Source organism: Rhamphochromis longiceps, linkage group LG11 (assembly GCF_057381845.1).
Source record: "Rhamphochromis longiceps isolate RC_006_pf linkage group LG11, R_longiceps_female_GT1.1, whole genome shotgun sequence".
Classification (NCBI taxonomy): domain Eukaryota; kingdom Metazoa; phylum Chordata; class Actinopteri; order Cichliformes; family Cichlidae; genus Rhamphochromis; species Rhamphochromis longiceps.
The window spans coordinates 38502012-38522500 of record NC_140567.1 but is presented as its reverse complement, the minus strand read 5'-3'; the positions used below and the strand labels follow the sequence as shown (position 1 = coordinate 38522500).

The 20489-nt window shown below is 45.9% G+C and overlaps 1 protein-coding gene across 1 annotated transcript in view; it reads right to left on the bottom strand.

The window, feature by feature from the left end:
• Positions 1–20489, bottom strand: part of cpne4a (copine IVa) — a 61412-nt gene that overhangs the window by 26169 nt on the left and 14754 nt on the right. The window contains exons 5-7 of the mRNA XM_085424221.1: positions 20163–20246; positions 18748–18837; positions 7513–7611 (exon numbers count right to left, since the gene is read on the bottom strand). Coding sequence (XP_085280347.1) covers positions 7513–7611; positions 18748–18837; positions 20163–20246 — 273 coding nt within the window. The remainder of the gene's footprint in view (positions 1–7512; positions 7612–18747; positions 18838–20162; positions 20247–20489) is intronic.

Genomic DNA, 20489 nt, shown 5'->3' with positions numbered 1-20489 from the left:
TCTCCTCTGTCTGATATACTATCACAGCCAGACCTCATCACAGCCAGACCTGATCACAGACCTGATCACAGACCTGTGGAATGATTCCTACAGAAGCTCTTTCTAAGTGAAGCGTGTGCGATCAATAAATCGTTCGCTGACAGGTTTAAAAGTGACCTCACATTAACAGCAGCTGCTTCTTCCAGGTGACCCTGATAATTGCTCCTCCTCAGGTAAATCAGTGTGTCTGAGACTGTCTGTCTGAGCTGTGGGGATGATGGCAGCCTGCTAATGGGAAGCTAACAGCCTGCAGCCTGCAGCCTGCAGCCGCCGCCCCCGATCACCTGCTCAGGTGACTTCATAACAGAGGCCTGCAGCAATCTAATTTCATCCTGTAGGTGGTGCTGTTTTTTTCCATAGCAGGAAGTCTGTTTGTCCAATCAGGAGACACGAAAGCGACAGCGGCACCGTCGCCTTCCTGTTTTTCTCCCAGAGTTATGGTGTGTTGTTTGAGCTCAGCATCGCTGCCTCTGCTGCTGCCGCTGACACACAAACAATCTCTGCTAAATGCAAATAAATCTTTAAACTCTCTGTGGGGATGTGTGAGGATCAGGGCATGGAGGCAGTTTGTCGTGCAGGCTCAACGCTAACAGAGGAAGTGACGTCTGAAGCCTCTGAGCTGAAGGTCTGTGGACACAGCGGCTTCTCCGTGATTTAATTGGCTGACTGTGACTCTGTTCATTCTGCTCTCAGCCAACATTTTAAGAGCGAGATCTCATCTCAGTGATTTTCGCTCGTTTAAAGGAGATGTGATCTGGGCCGACATGGAGGCGAAATCCACTGAAAAACAGCGTGAGAGGGCAGCGTGTCACCACATGTGGGCGTGAAACAGAGTGGAGATGGCGTACTCAGCCCCTGATCGATAAGCAGGGGTGGAGAGGGTGCGTGACTGTGCTCGGGTGGCAATGAGGCCACTGGGTGAGCACACTCAAAGACCACAAGGTCAGCTGACACAGGCAGCGCAGGCGAGCCTGCCGAGGGCGGGGAGTTAGGGAGGGAGGAACGCTAACAGAGACTCTGCTGATGCGCACCCCTCCAACTTCACACCAGCGTCTGCAGAAGGTCATCAGGACGGCACAGAGCACCGCTGTGATGTCAGAGCAGAGCCTCTGACATCATCAGTGACAAGACCAGCAAACCCACACTGTCCACACCTTTCTCAAAATGAGCTCATCATTTGTGGGTCAGCTTGTAAAATGAAGCATTTCCACAAAAAATGAACATCCTCAGCGAACGTGGTAGTCACACTAACCAGACCGACCCGTGAGTTTTACCTTAGACATAACAAAACATTTGAACTCGTTTGCTTCAGGAAGTAATATCGAGCGACTCGTCATATTTGGTCATATGTAGAGGACTTTGTTTTGTAACTCGGCCAGTGATGCTCAGTAAGGAAGCCGGCACCGACCTCAGCTCTGATATCCTGAGAAAATAACCTCAGAGAAAATAACTAAAAATGATTTTTTTAGACATAATATTATAATATTATTATAATATTATTATAATATTATAATAATATTATTAGAATATTATTAGAATATTATTAGAATAATATTATTATAATATTCTAATAATATTATTAGAATAATATTATTAGAATAGTATTAGAATATTATAATACAATATTAGACATAATATGTGAATATTTGACCATTTTGAGTGTCGTAAAATGATTATTTTTGTCTGTCAGATAAATAAAGGACTTCAAGGAATAACAATGAGAGTCACTATTCTTTGAGATTATATACACGAACCAAACTGTTATTAAAGGCAGCGTCTGTAACAATAATAAAGAACTTTGCTGCTGGTTGCAGTTCAGCAGTTCCTCTGATCCATTATTCTCAGAGAGTTTGTTCTTGTTTCCCGTGTTTATGGCGCCTGTGAGCTCACAGATCAGTGATGCTGTATCAGGTTAGGTACCAGGGTTGACGTCCCTGGGCTGTATTTGACTCCAGTGGACGAAGCAAATCGAGCAGATGAAATTATTACAGACGTGCCTCTGAGCGCTGTGTGTAATCCAGCCTCAGCAGAAACACCACAAACACATTTGTCTTTGTAAGATTCGTCCCTGCACTCAGGTGAAAGCAGCTTCCTGGAGAGGTGCCGTTTAAATCCAGAGTGCTGTCAGACAGAAGCATGAACCACAGGCAGCTGCAGCAGGACACAATCCTTCAGCTGCACAAACAAGACCGCCGAGGATTCGCCCCGACTCCCTCACTCAGACCCGCCGAGACCGGGTGACTCTATTTGTGTTGGGATGGAGGACGGACGGAAGAACGGGGAGCTCCCCGGAGACTTCAGCCCGGGGGGGCTTCTTGTTTCCGTGTCGCCGGTCAGGAGGAAGCTGCCAGCTGAGGAAGGAGGCCGATAAAGACATTTTATTTAAAAGGAGAAGAATGGAGAGAGCGAGAGTGGGACTGACAGCACGGCTCTTTGTGTCTGTGGGAGGCGAACAAGCTCTCCTCCTGTGCTGGCTTCCAGCAGCGTGAAGAAAAGGTTTCACGCTGAAGATAAAATGCACGCCCATTGCAACGACTCAAACAGCAGTCAGGAGTTTTCCTTCTTGGTGCGCTGCATAACCTCCAGGGCTGAAAATAGACTCCAACAATAAAAACAATAGAACTGCAGTTCCTGTGATCTGAGTTCTGTTTAAATGTCTTAATGTGCCTCGCCTGTGCTCCGTGTTACATCTCGTTATCCTGCTTTCTGTGTATTCCCTGTTTTACTTTGACAGTCCCGTGTTTCCTTCCTGTCTCGTGTGTCAGATTAGGTTCAGCTGTGTTTGCCTGCTGTTACGTATTCCCTCGTTACCTCTGTATTTATTGTGTGTGCTTTCCTCAGACACTCACAGGCGTCTCTTGGAGAGGCAAACATCTTAGAGGTTTGCCAGTTTGTAAGTGAATCGCTGAACGTGTGAAAGCTGCGCTCTGGAATTCTCTGCATCGGCTGTTGTTTGTTTTAGGGTCGGAAAACCGGGCGGCGACAGTTTTAAGTCCTTTCTTTCAATCTTTCCATATAACTTCGCTGTGTTCAGCTGTGTTCGTCTCCACATTTCAATAAGATGTCCTAACATCCAAACCAGCCGATGAGGTCACAGTGAACACGTTCGTGTTTTCTGCCCGTGCGGTCTGTGGTCATATCCTTATGTGATGTCATCCAAAGACTACAGACAGAATATTAGACACAGCTCACCGAGCTGGCTGGGTTTATGAAAACTGGGATGTGGTTTTGTCGTACGGCCGCTCAACAGCCTTCCAGTGAAGATGTTGGGCTCTTTGTAATCAATAATGAGACAGCTGAGGATTCCTCGGCAGCTGATTGTTCCTGGCCTTTCAGCCGTGTGTTGTCATCTTCAGGGAATTTCCAGAGAAAACTCACAGCCGCAGCGTCTGTAAGCAGAACGGCATTAACGGACAGTCGGAGAGCGCCTTAATTAGCGGTCGTCTCCTTTCTGCAGCAGCTCTGCTCTCTGACAGCTGCGTCTTCATTAGCTCTCGGGGTAATCACTTCACACCCTCTGCCTAAATAACCTCGGAGGCACTTTAGCCCCCGAGGAGCATTTTAAAGGGTGGTCTCGCTGCTAATTGGTGCTTTTCTGGAAACCCGGAGGTGCAGGACCTAACGGAGATCAGGTCTTTTGTGCTTCAACCTGCCGAGTTCAAATGTGTTTAGCTCAAGAGAGGTCATCATTATAGGTCACCACTCCCCAGGCTGTTTCTCATTCCTCCTGTTTCATCTGTAATAATAAGGCTACTCTGTTTGTCAGTCCGGTTTCTAAACTGGAGTATCTGCACGTCCGGTTGCCACCATGGAGCATGAAGGAGGAGCTGTGCTGGTGTGGCCTGAGCTCGGAAAGAAAAGCGTCAGGACTTCTTTAAGTTTCTTGAAGACGTTTCATCCGAGAAGCTTCTTCAGTTCTAAGAGCAGCTGGTGGAGAGTCCCAGATTTAAGTCCTGTGGGAGTGTCGTGGACCTCCTATTGATCCTCTGCCTAATCACATGAGCCCAGGTGTGAAAGCAGGTGTGGGTCACAATCAGCCAGAGTTTCAGGTGAGCTTATTGTGAAACCTGGCCCCATCCCTATCATGTGATTTCCTGAGGTCAGATGGCCCAGGATGTGAGTGGGCGATAAGACGTCTGGGGAGGATCTCAAAACTGGATTATAGATGCAAACAGTTGGTGTCGTAAGCCCCGCCCTCTGGGTGGGAGCAGCAGATCCAGAAGAAGGGGCAGAATGATGGAGCGCTCCGTCAGAACCTCCACCCAGCTGAGATTGTCTGACAACCTCATGACGCTGACTGAAGGATGACTCTGAAAACATCAGGTGTCTGTTGGTATACGTCACATGCTGCTGGCATCTTCTGATCGTCTCTCCTTTGAATGGAAACCTCGTAAGAGAAATTGTTGGAAAACTCCTGAGAGAATCAGGATGGCATGCGATGTATAAATGTTGCATCCATCTGGAAGACCCTTGTGGATTAGGGAGCAGCTGAAGGAAGATGCACCCCCATCAAAACACAGACATTAACGGTGTTTTCTGTTTTAGAGCAATCTCTGGTTTGTGTCACAGCTGCAAAAGATTTCCTTGGAAATCTTATTGAAATGTGGAGACGAATGCCAGCTGAACACGGGGAATTTATATGAAAAGTTTGAAAGAAATTAGGCGGACTTAAAACTGTCACCGCCCGGTTTTCCGACCCTAAAACAAACAACAGCCGATGCAGAGAATTCCAGAGCGCAGCTTTCACACGTTCGGTGATTCACTTATAAACTGGCAAACCTAAGACTCCTGCAGGGCTGCCTCGCTGTCTCTCGGAGAGTCTGTGAGTGAATTCGTTTCACCCTGTAACTGTAATGGCGTGTCACAGCGTGTGAGCCGTGGTGTCGCTCAGTCTGACTCTCACTGAGCCATTAAATTGATTGAATAGCTGAAGGAGAAACAGGGTGAACAGATACCTGCCTCACAGGGAGCTTTCTCCTTCAGGAGCGTTGGGCAGAGCAAATTAAATATTAACTGCATCTACTGTAGCTGCTCCAGCAGGAGGAAAACTACATGAGAGGTTTCTGGTACAATATGACACGATCAGGCTACACGTCAGGCATCAAACATTTAAATAACCTGCCTGATATCGACTGCTCTAAAGCTCTCCTGTGCAGTACACCGTTTATGTTTTGGAAGCTTTTCCAGCATATCCAACAGACTGGATCAAGATCTGAGGAATTCAAACTCCATCGCCTTTAAATTCCCATCGAGTTCCTCAAACTTTAACAATGATCCTTCTGGAAGAGGCCACTGCAATCAAGGGATACTGCTCACATGACCGCGGGGTGTCCGTGGCCTGAAGACATGTTTGGGTACATGTTTCATGTCAAAGTTAGATCTTCAAGAATCCAAGAACTGGATGGTTCCCAGCAGGAGTTAAGCTCTGACTCATTAGGCAGGATTTGTATTTTTCCAGTGACTGATGGTGAGGATGGCTGATACTTGAGGGGTCTGGATGTGATTCATGCTAAGCTAACAAAGGTGCAGGGCTCGCAAAGTTTCAAAGTCCCTGGTTGCCCTTCGGGCAGGGACTCTTCAGTTTTGGTAGCCCAAAATAAATTTAAGTAGCCCAAATAAAAAAGAGAGCAATTTTTTGATTGATGTTTTGTTTCCTGTTTTGTTTCCTTTACAATATTATACATTAAAGTATAATATTGTAAAGGAAACAAAACATTAATCAAAAAATTGTTGAAAAACAAATTACAACATTGTATAAAAATTACAATCATCAACTCAAATACTTGGTTCTAATTGAACAGAAACTTCTATGAACTTGTAAGAACTGTGTAGGACATGAATCCGTCTGTGTCAGATCCTGAAATTGAAATCTCCACTGAAGTCACGGATAAGAGACAAGTGGAACCAAGATCGAGGCCGTTTGCTGTTTGAAGTTTGCAAAGACTGCTAAATTTTGCCAGTGGTAGTTCACTCTTTGCAACATAGTACGCTGTTCTAAACAGATTTTCAGGTTTATTTTTAGTATGTTATTTGCAATTGGTGTTTGTTCTGGGAAAGATATTGCAGACTGAGCAATAATGCATTTCTTGCATTTCTCATGGCTTCTAATGGGGGCCTTTCTTAAAATGACTGGTCCCAGTAACAAAGGCGCTTGTCGACTCAGAAATCGAGAGAAAACCAACAACACACCCGGCAGAACATTATGTTATTTACACGGGTGCACATAAGTGGTCTGCATGTGCGCATTCGCTGTCAAAATAAAAGACGCGCACCAGATAAGAAGTTGCAACGCGCGTTTGCGTCCATATAAAAAGCTGTTTCTGTCCTAGAGTGGAATTTTCACGGCACATTCTGCACCACATCTCTGTGCGTTCATCATTTGTTTGAAGCCAGCTCACCTCCTGCAACCACTTTTCCGAGAATACGTGCTTCTTTTGTGGTTCGGACTCCTTCTGACATTTCTTTGGAGGTGGAGGAACACCAAAGTAATTGCTTAAAGGAGCTTCTTCGACATCTTTAAGAGTTCTAAACAAATGTCTGCCCTCCTCCAGAAAATCTTATGTACGCAAACACGCGTTGCAACTTCTTATCTTGTGCGTGTTTTTTATTTTGACAGCGAATGCGCACCTGCGGACCACTTATGTGCAGCCCTGGTTATTTAGCTCGTCATATTGCAGCCACAGCAATTCTTTTGTCCATGAAACCATAAAGCTGCACTTTCTTTTTGCCTTATAGTCTGATTTGTCATAACTTCTCCGTTTTGTGGTAAGCTTTTCTTTGGCTGTCACTTCTTCACCCTGACCTGTCTTATTTGGCTCAGCAGAACTGAAATGCTTTTACACATGCACTCACATAAGCTCAGCGATTCTCTGCGCGATCAACCTCTCACATGTTTAAGCTGCGGGAGGTTTCACTTGTCATGTTTGCATAGTAAGCTAACGATTAATAAGACGACGTCAGAGGAATTGGTGCACAAATTATCATCACTCACAGATCAGTGCTGTCGCTCTCTATACACAGTTCGCACGATTGCAAAGTGAAAGCAAAAAAACAAGCGCAAATTCAAACACGATTTCTATATGTCACATATTGACAGTGGCTCACCGATGCCAATGACATAATTACCCAGCTACATTTCTGAAAGAATGCAAAAGCATTGACATATATTTTTCCTTCCTACGATAGCCCGACGGGCAGGGCAGAGATAGATTTTGGTAGCCCGACTGGAAGAATCGCTAGCTCCGGGACGTCGGGCTTGTCATGTACATGAAACTGATATCCTATAAATCCACATAAACACATATTTAATTTGATTTCCTGTAAACAGTCAAAGAACACACAGCTGAATCACAATCATTTCCCAGCAATTACAACAGTCAGTGAACGCATCACGCTTCAAACACGCTCTCAGAAGACAGAGGGTTGAAGTATGAATCACACGCGGTCGGCTCAGGTTTTAGAGGACAGCCTCACCTGCCGTCCATCGATGGCGCCTCTCATCTCTTTGAACGTAGCCTCGAACTCACCGATGTAGTCGTGTTTCCCGTTTGAGTCCCAGTCCCATACGGTGCACTGAGTGGACACAAACACAGAAACAGTTATTCCATCCGAATGATCCAAGGCCGGATCCCAGCTTCATCACTGTTCCGTGTCCTGCTATTTACGGCTGTGACCCACAAAGCTTCTGCTCGCTCATTAATTGGATGTTTGCCTTGAACTGAAGGAGATCATTTCAGACTGAACCTGTGTTTTTGTTCTTGTTGTTTTTAGGTCACAGCTTGTTCGGCAAATCGAAACACAGAAGCGGTTCAGCCCGGAGCTGAGGTGTGAGCGGTGCATGGCAGGAGGAGGTCTGTCCAAGCCTCCACATCAAATAGGATTTCCTGCATTCACATGATTGTGTTTCTGGTTTATTTCGGCACACTGTGGTTTCTAACGAGTCGACCGCGTCTCTCTGGGCAGCAGAGACTGAAACCACGAGGAGGCATGTAGAGAGAAAGATATTAGTTTGGTGCAGCTTTTAAAAATCATTCACATTCATTGAAACTGTGAAAATAAACTTGAGTAAAACTCAAAGCGAAATATAACAAATGCAGCAGCGGCTCGGTGATGCAATGGAAACAGACACTCGTGTCATTAATATGTAGATTCAGAGCGTCGCTGTTAGGATGTGAAATAAATATGAGGATGTGTCGAGCCCGAGTTAAACCTCACTGTACCGCACTTCAAAGAAACGCCCAGCTGGAGGCTTCGTCCACCTGACGAGTCCTCCCAGCGGAGTGAGCGGACAGCTCGCGCTGGCAGCACCGTGACCAGAACGGGAAGTAAACGAGAAGAGACGGCGGACTGAATCCAGGACAGTTTGACAGGGTTCATGAAAAATAGATGGGAGGAGGTGAAGAGGAGCGCTGGCAGTCTGCGAGCCGGAGAGGAAGAGCTGCATGGCTTTACAAACACACACAGTCTCGTGTTCCAGTTCCACTCTGCTGGTTTAATCTTTTCATATATTCATGCAGGAGTTTCACTGAACATCCATCTTTGTGAGGACCAATTAGAGTTTCATGAGTCACTGTTTTCCCAGTGCGTGCTCAGAGGCTCTACACAGGAGCTCTGTAATCCTGGAAACACTCGGGAAGTTTGAGGATTTAGAAACGTTCTGACATGTAAAAAGGTTTGACTATGTTTCTGCGTCATCCGTCAGAACGAAGCAGATCGCTGATGCTGATCATGTCAGAGGTCAGACTGACTCCTCCTCAGCAGCTTCTCCAGCTAAACCAACCTGTAGCTGTGGTTCACATCTGTGCCTCAAGCTTCCAGCTGAAAACTGATGAATGCAATTAACAGCAACTAAATCAGGTGAGTTTAGAGGCTAAACCTGAAAAAGGAAAGACAAACCATGGGCCTCGGTCTCCTGATCCAACCAGCTCTTCAGGGAGTCTGAGCTCGTGTCTACGGCTGAGCCCAGACGCCCTTCAGAGGAAGCTCACCTCCATCATTTGTATGAACCATCTCATTCTTTCGTTCACCAGCCACAGCTCGAGGCCGTTGGTGAGATCTACATCGCTGCCTTCATGCCCACACTTCACCATCAGAGTTCTTCACACTCAGCTGCAGACCACCAGCGTGAGTCTAAACATGAGCAAATTGAACATCATCATCCACACAAAGCACAGATGAGATCCTCAGCCCACCCGAACCTCAGCTGTGCCCAAATTTCCCGAGCGTTAATGTCGTGAAAGAGTGGGCGATGGAGTCGAAGGAGGTCCAAGCAGACCAGCTCCCCGCTCTTTAAAAGTACCACGTGTGGTTGTCTTCTGCAGGTTTAACTCATTGACCTACTCCCAGTTAGACACGACTGCAGAACCTGTGCAACAAATGAGCCATTCTACTGTCTGGGCCATGAGCACCTTCATCATCAGAAGATCAGGAACATCCTCAGAAACAGGTACAAACCCTCCTGTGGGCTCAGAGGACGTCTACCAGTGGAGGACTGTGGAAAAGCTGAATTTCCTGATGAATCTCAGGGATTAGTGACAGAAACAGAAGACGATACAACCCCACATCAAACCCACACAGACTCAAATCTGACCATCCTTCAGAGACATCCTCCACCCTCTGTTTTGATCTCTGAGAAGGATTCGCCCTGCGGCAGTAATGAGCCCAAACACTCGTCGAAGCTTTGAAGAACTACTCGACTTTGGTAAAAACGTGTCTGTGTTTGCTGAAGGGATGAGTCGCAAACATCTGGAGTCAAGTGTGCGAGCAAATTAGATCAGTGTGGGTAAATCTGCATCTGCTTTTATATGCACACGTTACTGTGAGCCTGATTATTTCTGGGTGTAAATGTGTGTGTGTGTCCTTCCCTCCTCATTATACTGAAGATCAGCAGCAGCAGAGACGGCAGCAGCTGTGTAAAAACCTCCTCTTCGCACAAATTAGCAGAGCCATTAAAGAGGGATTAAAGAGAGGAAAAGGGATCGCAGCGCTTTCTATTCATCTACCTGAGAGGCGACACGCTGAGAGTTTTAATGAGCTGTCGCACTCACGGCTTCATTCACTCAGCTGCATTAGCAGCTCAGAGGATGCATCACCCAAATCCTGAGACCTGTGATGTCCTGTCTCAGAGAGCAGCCTCACCTTTAACGTCGGTGTCACGCAACAATAATGCGAGCTGTTCCTGCTCGCTCGCTCCTTTCTCATCCTGCTGATCTTAAATGTTTTCGTCCTGAGTTTGCAGATAACTCATCTTTAGTATTTCTTCTTTCTTCAGCATTTTGGATCATTTTCTGCTGCTTTGTTGTAAAATCACTCATTCTTTCTAGGTGTGTCAAATATCTTCACATCTGTACTAAAATAAAACTGTGGCGTGGGTGTGGTCTCTGGCCGGCTGCAGAGGAGGGGTGACGCAGCGAGCTCCCGGGGCGGCGCAGGGGCAGGGTGAACAGGTGTGCTGGGAAGTGAACGTGACTCTTTATATGTTCACAGTGACAGTCGGAGGGGGAGTGTCTGTGTCCCACTGTAAAGAAGTGCTGTCACCACGTCCGTGCACCTACGCGATGCTATCGAGCCTTCGGCTCAGATGCTGCTGAGCATTTTTTGACGCGATTTGAACAACTTGTGTCCAGTCCCTCTGAGTCGTCCTCCGTAGACGGATTACTCTCTCATCTGGACTCTGTTGTTGCACCTCTAAGACTCAGGCAGTGTAAACCCAAGGCCAGTCCTTGGCTAACCGATTTTACTCGAGCCATTAGATGTGAAAGGCGATGGAAAAAGGACAGGCTCTACATCTCTCTGGAAGCTCTTAAGGCGAGCTGGAAAGCTTACCAGAGGGCAGCAAAGACCGCCAAAAACTCAAAACTATTTTTCACAACTTATTGCTGTTAATTCACACAACCCTCGTGTTTTGTATAATACCATAAATTCTGTACTGAACGCAGTCTTCTGAGGTTATGTGTGATAAGTTTCTTAATTTCTTTGTGGATAAGGTTGCCGGTTTGAGACCCTCCACTTTATCTTTTGTTGACCCGGCTGAGATGTTCCCTGTTTAAATTTGCTTATTGCTTTCCAACCAATTGTTCTACCTGAACTTGAGAAGCTTGTGTTAACTGCTAACCCGTGTGGTTCTCCGAATGATGTTGCTCATCCCCGTTTTCTGAAAGAGGTGTTTCCTACTTTTGGACCACATATTCTGAACCTAATTAATACCAGCCTCTTGTCAGGTCAAGTACCAAGCGAGTTTAAGCATGCAGTTATTCACCCCTAACTTAAGAAGCCAGGCTCAGATATTTCAGTTCAGTCAAACTGTAGACCCATCTCTAAACTTCCTTTTCTGAGTAAGATCTTGGAAAAGGTTGTTCACACTCAGCTGATGGATTATCTAAACAACTCTCAGATGTTTGAAGTTTTTCAGTCCGACTTTAGGCCGTTTCATAGCACAGAGACAGCTCTCATAAAGGTTATGAACGATATCCTGGTAACGACGGCCTGTGGTAAACACGTAGTGCTTATACTACCAGATATGACTGCTGCATTCGACACAGTGGATCACGACCTGCTGATCTCTCGATTACAGCTTTGTGTGGGCATTTCTGGCTTGGCACTCCTGTGGATAAAATCATATCTGTCAAACAGGAGCTTCTGTGTTAAGGTGGGCTCATCATCGTCCTCTGTGGCCCCTCTGCCGTGGGGTGTCCCACAGGGATCTATTCTTGGGCCATTACTGTTTTCATCTCCTGCCACTGGGTGCGATCTTTCGTAAACACAAAGTTTCATTTCATCTATATGCTGATGATTGCCAGCTTTATTTTCCTTTCAGTCGTTCTGATAGCTCCACAATTAGACTCCTGCTTGATTGCCTTAGTGATGTTAAGTCATGGATGCTCTAAACTTTTTAAATTTTAACGAACGTAAAACGGAAGCAATTCTGTTCGGCCCGAATCGTTCCTCTGATATCCCTGATGTTGACCTTGCTGCTCTGACCCCTCACCTGAACAGCTCGATTACCAATCTTGGGTTAAAAACCGACTCTGCACTTACCTTTGATGGCCACGTGAATGCGGTGGTGAAATCGTCATTCTATCAACTCAGGCGTCTGTCGAAGGTCAAACCTTTTCTTTCAAGGCGTGACTTGGAGACTGTTATCCACGCTTTTATAACCTCACGCTTGGATTATTGTAACTCCCTTTTAACAGGGGTTGGACCGGGCACTCTGACACGCCTGCAACTAGTCCAGAAATGCTGCGGCACGGTTTTTATCTGGTAGAAGGACATTTGAGCACATTACTCTGGTCCTGGCCTCCCTGCACTGGCTTCCAATTGAATTTAGGATTCATTTTAAAGTTCTTTTATTGGTTTTTAAATCTTTCAATGGTCTGGCACCTGCGTATCTGTCTGATTTGCTGAAGCCCTATGTCCCCACTCGTTCGCTCCGGTCAGCTGAGCAGCTGTTGCTCTCAGTCCCCAAATCACGGCTGAAACTGAGAGGAGACCGAGCGTTCTCTATCGTGGGTCCTAAGCTTTGGAATAATCTTCCTCTTCACATTAGGCGATCGACATCAGTGCTGGTTTTTAAATCCAGATTGAAAACGCATTTTTATTCACTGGCTTTTGACTCAGTGGTTGACTGACTTGTATTTTATTGTTTTTGCTATGTTTATTATTTTATCGTATTTATTATTCTTATGGGATCTATTATGTTTCTATTGTTCACCACTTTGGTCGGCCTTGTGTGTTTTTAAAGTGCTATATAAATAAACTATGATGATGATGATGATGTGTCTTGTTTGTGTGTAAAGGGTCCAACTTCACAAAAACGTTTTTAACATTAAGTTAGGGGGGAAGTGCCGGGGATTCCCATGATGCACTTCTTCTTCACTCACTGTGTATTAGCAGACCTCTCTGCATTGAATCATATCTGTTATTAACCTCTGTCTCTCTTCCACAGCATGTCTTTATCCTGTCTTCCTTCTCTCACGTCAACCAATCACAGCAAATGGCCCCGCCCCTCCCCGAGCCTGGTTCTGCTGGAGGTTTCTTCCTGTTAAAAGGGAGTTTTTCCTTCCCACTGTCGCCAAAGTGCTTGCTCATAGGGGGTCATATGATTGTTGGGTTTTTCTCTGTATGTACTATTGTAGGGTCGACCTTACAATGTAAAGCACCTTGAGGCGACTGTTGTTGTGATTTGGCGCTGTGTAAATAAAGTTGAATTGAATTGAAGTTAGGACTCATGATGTTATAATACAGGGTATAAGTTATTGTGCAGCTATAAAGACTTTACCTTGCCTAATGAACAGCACTGTGCAAGAATCTTGAGCCAAGTCTCACTTCTCTATCTGTTGTAAGAAAAATGAACAGCAGGTGCAGCGATTTAATGAAACCTGTTTGTACAATTCTAACAACCTTCATCTATCTATGCTTCCACAGACGGTGTGTTTGGATCATTGTCACGGTGAAAAATGAAGCTGCTGTCAATCAGATGTTTCCAGATGTTACTGCATCTGGTGGCTCAACACCTGACTATTCTTTTCAGCATCTGTAATTCTATGAATTTTGATAAGATCTCTAATGCTACTGGCGAATGAGACGTGTCACGAGACATGAAGTGCTTAAGTAGAGTATCTTGATGCATGCTCAGCTGACTGCATGTTTCCCTAACCTTATAAAAAGTTCATTCAGTGGTGCAAATGTGCTGTTCATAAGGTTGGAAACCTGCAGCCAGCTGAGCCTGAAACATTTCTCCCACTGAAACGTCCAGATGAACAGAATCAACCTTTTGGGACTTAAGTAGATCAGAGAAGCACTATATAAGAATTGGTCCATTTACCATACATACTGATGATGATTTGAACCAAGAATGCCTTTCCTCCCACTTCTCTTCACTAAGAATGGCTTCCTGACAGGCGCTCTTCCTCTGAGAACATTTCTGATGGGTGAACAGTGAACAGCAGATGAATCTCCTCAGTCCTGTGTGAGGTCTTTGCTGAATTTTTCACATTTTTTAAGAACATAAACGTTAGATGTTGTTCCTATTATCTAGATAGTTTTTAGCCCTCCCACGCCCCCCTTTGCCACATTTTCAGCTAACAGAAATCTGGGAATCACCCTGTTGGTGCAAAAACTCTGTGTGGGCGTCACAGTGGTGAACCGCTGCCTGTGATACGTCGCCCAGCCGACGACTGCTCTTCTGTCTTTTGGCTAAAGGCACTAAAATGTAATTAGCAGGAAGTTAGCTAGTGCGGCCAGTCTCTGCATCGTACCAGCTCGGGTGGATTTTCACTGCAGCTGTAAACAGATAATTACAACACTGAGCTTTATCCAGGTGTTTGGAGCTATGAGACACAGGGCTGTTCATGTAACAGAAACCTCCCCCACATCTGTGTTCACCTCACAGGAAAAATAAAACATTAATATCAGAGCAGCATTTTAATTTGAAAGGTTTTCTCCTCGATGACGGATGTTTAGGCGCAGTAACTGGGCCTCGGCGCTAAATGAGCTTTTAGAAGCAGCAGGTTTTCAGCCTGAAGCAGAACAACATGAAGCAAACAGCCTGCTTCAGTCTGCTAAAGCTGCCGATGACAGTTATTAATCACCTTTATTTGTCTCCCTTCAGGAACCCATTAAATGATATCCAGCAGCTATAAGCCTGCCTCTGTCTGACCCCATTTAATAAAGTCCATCTCTATTTGTCTCTGTGCAGCTTTAACCTGACAGCCGCACAGGCTCTGATGAAAATGGCTTCAGGTAACGATAACAAACCTCCACTCGGACGGGATTCATGTCTGCAGGTGAATTTTAATATTACCTGCCTGTTTGCTGATCTCAAGAGTTATTCTCAGCTCCTCCCCAGCTGTAAGGATTACACCTGAGAGTACTTCCTGTTTTTCAGTGCACTGGCTCCTCCTCCTGTTTCTCATTAATAGCAGATTGTGTTATCAGTGTTTGGGCATCGTAGCAGTTTTTCTTGATCAATCTGAGAACAGTGCGATCGCTTTTATTTTGAAAGTCTTGCTGGAGGATCGCAGCTCAGTTCTAACAAGTAAAGACACAAACAGCCTGCCTGCTGCCCCTCGGTAAGCTTCCAGAATTCGCCCACTAAGAAGAAAGCAGGGTTTTAGTGAGGGAGGTCTTAAACGTGGCTGTGATTTATGCAGTCAGTGAAATCCCCGTGTGCGTGGAGTAGATCAGATTTAAAGTCAACGTTTCCATTTTATCTGCTAAGCTTTTTAAAAGTGTTTTGCCATAATTTGACCCTCGGCGCCTCGTCTGTATTAGCTGGCTCTTTTTTCTTACTTTGAAATCTTTTTTTTATAAATTCCTGCATTTTCTAAACTGCAGTTTGCTGAACTTTAATTTGAATCAGAAGAGGTAACAGAAATGTGGAGGTAAGTCATAGTGGTTGTGAGTGCACGTCATGCTTTTAATGTGAAACAGTCAGAAAGAAAACAATGTTTTGTTGTAAAAGTAAACCGGTTCTCCTCCCGGCTGAACCAGCCGGAGGCCAGCGGGCAGCAGGAGCTGATTAAACCGCCAGCTGTGAAATTAGTGGGTAGCCCGCTGTACCACCTGAGCCGGCTCCCTCCTCCTGTCTTAACTTTACCATCAACATGTCCAACAGTAATTTCCAACGGCGCAGTTGTAATATTTGCTTACGTGTGATTGACACCTTAAGGAAACATCTCGCTGATTAAAAAGGCTCTGGTTTGTAATTCTGTGTCATCCATGTAACTCACTCCTCCACCGTCCCACCGCTGCAGGCGCCTCTCCAAAAACTGTGTGTGAAGTGTGACGGCTGTGGGAGGTTTAGCAGAGACGGAACAACCGCACGCAAGATTGCTGGACTGGAGGGAGGAAATATTCAGGGGGAAACTTATTTAAAGTTGTTCACTTATCAGAAAACACTTGGGATTATAATGTCATAAATTAGCAGAAACTGTATCTATTCTTTGCTTTGTATCTCGTTCCAGCTCCAACATTCAAATGGAGATACCCGGACCTCGTCTCCTCACAGTTATCATCTCTCCAGCAGGGCCCGGGTCTCCTCTCAGGAGCTGCTGAACATGCCTGAAACATCTCCTTCCTCCTGGAAACACCTCACTCAGACCCTGAAGCACGTGAAAGGGCTCCTTTCTACGTGGAAGAGCAGCAGCTCTACTCTGAGATCCTCGTGAAATTAAAGAAATTAGAACCACAAACTGTAAACTTTGGAATTACACCGTATTACAAAAAGGTTTCTATTAAAACACATTTATATTTTCTGCAGGGAGTAAGCTGGAACTGGAAGCACAGGCTGCCCTCTGATCACAGGAGCCCTCCCCCAGTCTGCAGCAATCTAAAATTCATCATTTCCTTGGATCCATTTCCCCTCGGGACATCCCGCTGTCCTGCTGCTGATCATTTCACTGGAGGTGGCTGACCTCCTCAAACCTCATCTCTGTGCTGCTGACAGGGGTCCAGCCTCTGGCCCCCGTGACTGATTGAAGGAAATTCGGGTCAAAAATGGTGGATAGTGAATAGAGGGCAGGAAGAGCGATGATGGATGTGTTCCTCTGGAGTCACTCGGCTCTGTCAGGTAAAAACCTCCCGTCTCTGGGACAAACGGAGCCGTAGTTTCAGGTTACAAGCAACAGAAAAGATGCAGGAGACTCGGTGAAGCAGTCGATGCAAAGTTAGTTTGGAAATGTGCAAAAATTCCAGCAGTCAATAAAACTCGAATAAACAAAGAATGAAAAGTTTTGTTTCCCTGCTGACTGAAGTTTGACCTGCTGCTGCAGCCAATCAGACGTCTGCATTTAGACTGGAGCCACAACATCCATCGACTGACACAAGAGACAGCAGACTGTGTGCACTTGCAACCTGTGAGGACATGACGAGTGTGCACAGGGTCGCAGCACAGGGACGAACTCAGCAGTGGAAGTAAAAGCAGCTCTGACTGCAGCCACATGGAGACATTTATAAAAATAGGTTTTTGTCCTTTCATCAGCTGTCAGAAGATCAAAGTCTGGCTTTATGATGAAACATCTCCCAGGACTCTTTGCTCCATGTGTAGTCTCGACGTCGGGTCCAGACAAACGATGAGAAGGAAAAATCACTCAGTGATAACTGTCTGTTTTCCTGTCTGTGTGGGCTGTATCCCAGGATCCGTCCTCGGAGGCGGAGCTTCCATCATCTCGCCTGCGCCTCATTCAATCAGCAGGACGGTTTATAAACCAGCACTTCCTTCCAGTCCTCCCCAGTTTGTCCTGCTGCCTTTGGCGTTCCACCGGATTCACCTCCTGCTGTGTTCACTCTTTGGCGCTGCTTCAGTTTGCTTTCTCCTCTACAGTCTGCCCAATGATCAGCTCGATTACCTGCCTGCCCTCCTGCCTGTCATATCATGCCCTCAGGGGAACAGGACCTCCACATCTCAACGTGTTATCTCCCCACATACGACACTCTCATGGACGCCTCCCTCAGATCAAGACTGTCTAAACCTGCCAAGTTTCCGTTCTGTCGCTCTCTTTGTGCCTCCCCGTGATTAATCAGTTCCTGGCCTCGATCTCCCACGGTCCCCTGCCCTGTGTCGCTTCTACTCGTGTAAATTCTTGTGTTAACCTTGAATCTAATTTCTGTGAATAAATTCTTGTAAATAGTTCATCGTGTGTTTGAGCAGTGGCTGCTACCTCCGTGCAGAGGCTGATAATCGGCGTCTGTCTTGTGTCAGTGACGGATTTAATGCGACATGACCATCAAACAGCAGCCGCTTTCTGAAACATCGGATATGTATCAGATTCAGCACCACATACCAAAGTGACCCAGGTTGGATTTGAAAATATCGGATTTGTGCCGTTCACCCTGTCATAGCACGATCGGATAGATCAGAGGGCCCGGTGGCGCCAGTGTCCGGCAGCCTCGCCTCTGTCAGTGCGCCCCAGGGTAGCTGTGGCTACAATGTAGCTGCCATCACCAGTGTGTGAATGTGTGTGTGACTGGATGTGTAAAGCACTTTGGGGTCCTTAGGGACTAGTACAGCGCTATATAAATACAGGCCATTTAGATGTGTCGCAGAGGGTCAGAAAAGTCGGATTTGCAGTGTGAACGTAGCCTTCTCCATCTATCTGTCCATCCTGCCTTAAGGGAATTGTTGCTGTTCAGCACTGATGTGTCAGTTTCCGTCTCGCAGTGTGATGTGTGATCATAGTTGGATGAAATCCTACAATCCTCCTTGACTTCCTCGGAGGTTCAATTTTTTCTTTGTCTATATGAAAGTGCAGGTGAGCCAAAAATCATCAATAAGCTCCTTTTGTGACGGTCAGAGGCCTGAAGAGAATCCAGCTCGCTCAACACTAATTAGCATCAATTTGCCTCATTTTATAGACTTTACATATAACTGTTAAAACTTCAAAGGACAGATTGTTACTTTGTTTGTGGTCAGGGTCATGACCTTTGGTTTGCTTGCAGAGTGGATGAACAGCAGAGCGTCTAATGACTTTGATGTTTCTCCAAATCGAGTTCAGTTTCAGCAAAATGTGCAAAAACTGTTGGTTTTAACACCGTTTAACTGTCAGTGAAAGGTCTCTGGAAATGATGTTCGCAGGTTTCTGTGTTCTGCTTGTTCCTGAGTGGGTTCCTCCCACAGCCCAGTGGCTGTGAGGAATAAGGAGCTGTGGGAATGTGTGTGTGGTGGACTGTGATCTTTAGTCAAAGTGTGCGTGCGTGCGTGTGTGTGAGTACCTGCAGTTTGCGTTCATGGTCTCCGCTGCAGAGCGAGTTGAGGGAAACTTTGAAGGTTTTCCACACAGGATTGAGATTATTCATGACGGTCTGAGAGAGACAAACACAGAGCAAGGTCAGGTCTAAAAACAGCTCGCGCTGCGTCTCAGCGGAGCGCTGCGTCCTGCTGCGTCCTGCTGCGTCCTAAACGGTGTAAACCTGCAGCAGCTCTGAGGAGAACCGCTGGCTGAAAGGAGTCATCCTCGCTTTTCCAGCCTGGTGTGTTTCCTGGAAGTGTGTGTTGTGTTAATTAAAATGATGCTTTAACACATTTTTCTTCCATCTTTGGCTCATTTAAGTCTGCCTGGATTTCATTTACTCACAGGTGTAAGAGAAACGCTCTCCTCGTGTTTCCATGCCACTAAGAGCGATAAGGTCAGAGACTTCCTTAAATGTGCAAACCGACAGCTGACTGCAAGAAAGAAACTTTTTGGTACTGAGGGCTTGCTCCAAACTGATTGGTGGAAACACTCCCTGCCCAGCAGCTGGCCAATCAGCAGCTTTTATGGGGCCACTGGTTATGTCGAACCCTGCTCTCCAGCTTTATAATAACCACGCAGGGTGAAGCAGCTGGGAGCTGGAAGCAGCTGTCAACTTGTTGCATGACCTTCTACGATCATGTGATGGAAGCACAGCCTCCATCCAGGGAAACTTGTTGCCTGACAGCGGCCTGCTTTTTTCACACTGAGCCGCAGGCAAGGAGCTAAATTGGAGACAGGAGGAAGTAATCAGAAAGGATGTCCCTGCTGTCAGCTGGGGAGGACTGTTGCTCTGTGGGACCTGTTGAAAAATCTCAATGTGCTGACGGATGAGAGGATTCCCAGCTGTGCAGCTACAGCTAACGACTCAGCAGCTTACATATATATAAACAAAACTGCATTGACTGAGAGCTTTAATGCTCTCAGAAGCAAGTTTCTCTCTTTCGAGTATATGTTGTCTTTTCCAACTCTCCGTCCGCCTGAATCCCACCGAGGGAGGTGGAGAGTGCAAAGCTTGCATGACCCAAAGAGACACAGCAGACACACAGAAGGCTGAAAATCAGATCAACACAATGAGTCAGCCAAGAAATACCTCTGGGGGAACATTCACCTACCAGGTCACCAAAGTCCATCTAAGCAAAGTCGTAGAAACAAGTTAAAGTTGAACTCACTGTTCACATGAAGAACCATGAACCAGATTACAAAACATGACTTTTATGACACCAAAACTAACCATGAAGCATTATTATTATTAATAATAGTAAACAAGTGGACTGCTGTATTCCACTGTTTTTGATAGGATGATGTGTTGAATCCAGTTTGAATAATTCAGCCTTTAATGTTAACGGTGGTGTTTGTGTGAGTGGAGGACGCGAGTGTGTCGATGTGTGTTTGTACCTCCGTTCTGTAGACGAGCTGCAGCGTGGCGTCATCGTTCAGTCTGTGGATCTCCAGGAACGGATCCGATTTACTGAAGAAGTCCTAAAAGTACAAACGCAGAGTTCACTGCAAACACCAGAGACACAGTCGGGACATCCAGTCTGATCATGTTCATACTGGCTTTACATGCAGCGCCCCCTGGTGTTTGTCCACAGTCTGTTTCCAAACCAGCACAGACTGGATATAAAAGATGGACGTAGCCACCAGATGGTTTGTGGACATTTTGGATCCTTGAGTTTAGACTTGTTGCTGTCACATGTTGGTTTATTGGAGCTAAAATGAGCA